Source organism: Propithecus coquereli, unplaced genomic scaffold (assembly GCF_000956105.1).
Source record: "Propithecus coquereli isolate 6110/MARCELLA unplaced genomic scaffold, Pcoq_1.0 Scaffold834, whole genome shotgun sequence".
Lineage (NCBI taxonomy): Eukaryota > Metazoa > Chordata > Mammalia > Primates > Indriidae > Propithecus > Propithecus coquereli.
The window spans coordinates 18,234-22,264 of NW_012154552.1; the positions used below are offsets into that span (position 1 = coordinate 18,234).

The 4,031-nt window shown below is 40.4% G+C and overlaps 1 protein-coding gene across 1 annotated transcript in view; it reads right to left on the reverse strand.

Moving 5' to 3' along the window:
* Positions 1 to 409: 409 nt before the first annotated feature.
* PDE10A (phosphodiesterase 10A) overlaps positions 410 to 4,031 on the reverse strand; it is a 196,876-nt gene continuing 193,254 nt past the window's right edge. Inside the window, exon 17 of the mRNA XM_012663847.1 lies at positions 410 to 539. Coding sequence (XP_012519301.1) covers positions 410 to 539 — 130 coding nt within the window. The remainder of the gene's footprint in view (positions 540 to 4,031) is intronic.

The window sequence follows — 4,031 nt, forward strand, 5'->3', positions numbered from 1 at the left end:
TATGTAAAACCAACAACATCGAAGCAATATCGGTGTCACAGCCGAAGTACAATGCCGTCACAGTACCATTTTACACCCTCGTGTGACAGACACAGTGGAAAGTGCCCCTTCGGAATGGTTTGCCCGCTTCCGTTAGGGCCTCAGCAGTATCAGCCTATCAGAAAGGCCAGTTCGCAAGTCAAAGGAGTCAGTCACCTGCCGGCTGCTCTCTGAACACAGTCGTCCTGGTGTCTGCTGCCCGAGATGCCCCACAGATGACCCTGGCAGGAGGGCATCTGCCTGACATCTCTCCTTGATGTTACCTTCTTGGAGAGGTTGGTACCCCAGTTACCAGGCGTAGGTCCCCCCACAAAAATAAAAGGAAAAAAGTCAAAGAAGCAAGATGAGAATGCTTAGGCGGGACAGCTCCTCAGTGGTGGTCAGTGGTCGCGCTCTTCACGGGCAGCTTCTTGGAGGTCCCTGGGGCTGCGGTCGGGGATGAGATCCACGTCGCACTCTCCTCCCCTCGAATCACCTTCTCCCACTGGCTGAGATTATCCCTATGGGTAACGGATGCAGTTATAGGTAAAGTTTAAACCAGGATTTCTGGGCTCTGTCTCAGAGATTAACCAAATAGTCCTGTGGTGCCACTATGCACAAGGGTTTTTGTGGGGCCATCCTGACTGTCAGGCAGGCTGTCATGACAGCTCCTCAGGAAAGAGCCTCCGAACCAACAACACATCAGAGCCAGCTTGTCCTGTCAGCTCTCGACCACAAGGGCAAAAGGGATGTGTCAGTTCTTCGTCAGGTAGAGGGACTGACTTGAAAAGGGAATGCTCCCTAGGATTTACTGCAGAGGAACACGCAGGACACGTGGAAAGGGAGGAATGGCTGAGTAGAGGGACGTTCAGGAACAATATGAGGGACCCGGGGCTTCGTACTCTGAGAGGTGGAAACATGGTGGCTCCCTGGAGGCCTTTAAGCCCTTCGATAGTACCCTTGAAACTTGGGAGTGTCCTGATTTTGAATTGGGATTTTGAGTATCCTGATTTTGAACACTGTGCCATACATAACAAGTCATCTTATGTTGTATCAGGAACAGACTTTTGAAATTTCCTTATTACAGTAAAACCATGTTTGTATTCTGGTGACCTCTCCTCTGAAGTTCAGGCTCATCTCTCCTCCAGTCCTCTAATCTTTCTCTCAGCGTCTTTAGTGCAAACACCACAGGCATCTTAATCCTCTAACCGTGTGATCACAGCCACTGCACAGCCACCGTCTTCTTCATGGCTACCCTGGTGGAGCCCCTACCCACATGCCCCACCTGGACGCCACTCACTTATATGCAAAGTTGAAATCACAAGGGAACCTTGGCTTGGGAAAACACCAAATTCACACAAAGCATGGTTTTCAACTTGTTCCCTCAAATTCCCTTTAGCAAATATGCTAAGACATCTTGGACAAAAGAAATCCCTAAAATATAAGCTGAAAAGCATAACACTTTTAACTTTTGTACCATATCATCAAATATCATTTTTCCAGATCCTAGAGATTTTCTAATATATTGGAAAAAGACATATGTTTTCTTGAACACTAATACATAATGAATTTTTTAAGTGTTAATAAGACTAAAATGCCCTTTAAGAGATTATGTGGTTCAGCCAAGTATATTGGCGCAGGAGGGTATCAAAGCTGCCAAAACAGCAGAATACCACATTTGCAAAGCTTTCCACGTAAAGTTCCTCAATAACTTTTCCAGGGCTTGACGACCAGAGCAAGCATTCCTTCTGCTGGTTTCTAAGTATCTAGCATAAAACATAGAGAATTTTTGGATAGGAAAGGACTTCTTAAGATTGGTTAGGATTTTTCTAACAATATGTTTGAATTTAGATTGATATTCCAATTTCTCTTCAATGGTATTTTATTTTTATAACCTAATTCCATCAAGAGTGGGTCCTGGCTCACACTCTACACGGACCAGCAAGGCTTGGTCCTTATATAATAAGGTTGAGATTTTAATAAATTAACTACTAACTAGGGTCAGGTAAGATTCACCAAAATAAACAGGGATGTTGTGTTTACCTCCCAGGACTGCAGAGGAAAGAGAAATCATCTCTTAAATGGGGCAGGGGGAGATAATTTTTTTATGTTCTTGCTTGTTGGTTTTGTTTGTTTCTTCGTTTTCCTTAACAAAAGGCCCCCAAATAAGTCTCAACAGCACAGAATGCTGGAACACTATGTTTGTTTTTGGTTTTGTTTAAAACAATCTGGCCAAATGTCTGTCCTCTGTCCTCTTCGTGGTGTATCCACTCCAGCCGCCCCTGAGTGTGGTCACCCACACAGTTAAAAAAGGGATCAATTTTGGAGAAAGTTCCATGAGCTGATGAGAAGAATGAATATTCGGCTTTATTTGGGTGGACTGTTCTGTAGATGTCTGTTAGACCCATTTGTTCTAGAGCTCTGTTTAAGTCCATTGTTTCTTTGCTTATTTTCTTCCTGGAGGATCTGTCGAGTTCAGTCAGTGGGGTGTTGAAATCCCCTGTTACTATCACATTACTGTTTATCAAGTTATTTAGATTAAACAGGGTTTACTTTATGTATCTTGGCACTCCTGTGTTGGGTGCATAAATATTAAGAATTGTTAAGTCTTCTTGTTGGATTTTTCCTTTCATCATTATATAGTGACCATATTTGTCTTTCTTTACTTTTACTATTTTAAAGTTTATGTTATCTGATATAAGATTAGCTACTCCCACTTTCTTTTAGCCTCCATTTTCCTGGAAGTTTATTTTCCACCCCTTGACCTTGAGTGTGAAGGCATCTTTGTGAGTTAGATGCATTAGATGCAACTTTTTCCAAAATCAGTCACATCCTAGGCCACAGATCAGATTTCGACAAATTTAAAAAAGTAGGAATTGTACCATGTATCTTCTCAGACCACAGTGGTATAAAACTGGAGATCAATTCCAAAAGAAACACTCACCACTTCACAAAGTCATGGAAATTAAGCAATCTATTATTGCTGAATGACTATTGGGTCAAGGAAGAGATCCAGATGGAAATCAAAAGATTTTTCAAACTAAATGATAATGGGGACACAAGTTATCAAAATCTGTGGGATGCAGCAAAAGCATTCCTGAGAGGAAAACTAATAGCCTTAAATGTTCACATCCAAAAGACAGAAAGCTCAAAAATCAACAAACTAACAAACAGTCTCAAGGAACTGGAAAAGGAAGAGCAAATTAATTCTAAACCTAGCAGAAGAAAAAAAATAACTAACATCAGAGCAGAACTAAATTAAATAGAAAGTAAAAGAACTATACAGAAGATTAATAAAACCAAAAGTTGGTTTTTCAAAAAGATTAACAAAATTGACAGCCCTCTTGCTAGATTGATAAGAACTAGAAAGGAAAGGACTCTAATAAACTCAATTAGAAATGAAAAAAAGAGAGGTTACTACAGACATCATGGAAATACAAAGCATTATCTTTGAATATTATAAAACTCTATATGCCCCAAAATCTATATGTAAAACGTGGAGGAAATGGACAAATACTTAGAAACACCCAACCTTCCTAGGCTTATTCAGGAAGAAAAATAAGAATTCCTGAACATACCAATATCAGTCACAGAGACTGATGCAGCAATTAAAAATCTTCCACCAAAAACAAAGTCCTGGACCAGATGGGTTCACAACTGAATTTTACCAAACCTACAAAGAGGAACTCATACTTATACTTCAGAAATTATTCCACAACATTGAGAATGATGGTATCTTCCCTAACTCAATCTATGAAGCCAATATCACCTTGATACCAAAGCCAGGAAAGGAAACAACAAAAAAAGAAAACTACAAACCAATATCCCTCATGAATAGAGATGTAAAAATCCTCAACAAAATCTTAGCAAACAAAATCCAACGGCACATCAAAAAAACAATTCATCATGACCAGGTGGGCTTTATCCCAGAGATGCAAGGTTGGTTCAATATATGTAAATCTATAAATGCAATTCACCACATAAATAAAAGCAAGAACAAAGACCATGTGATT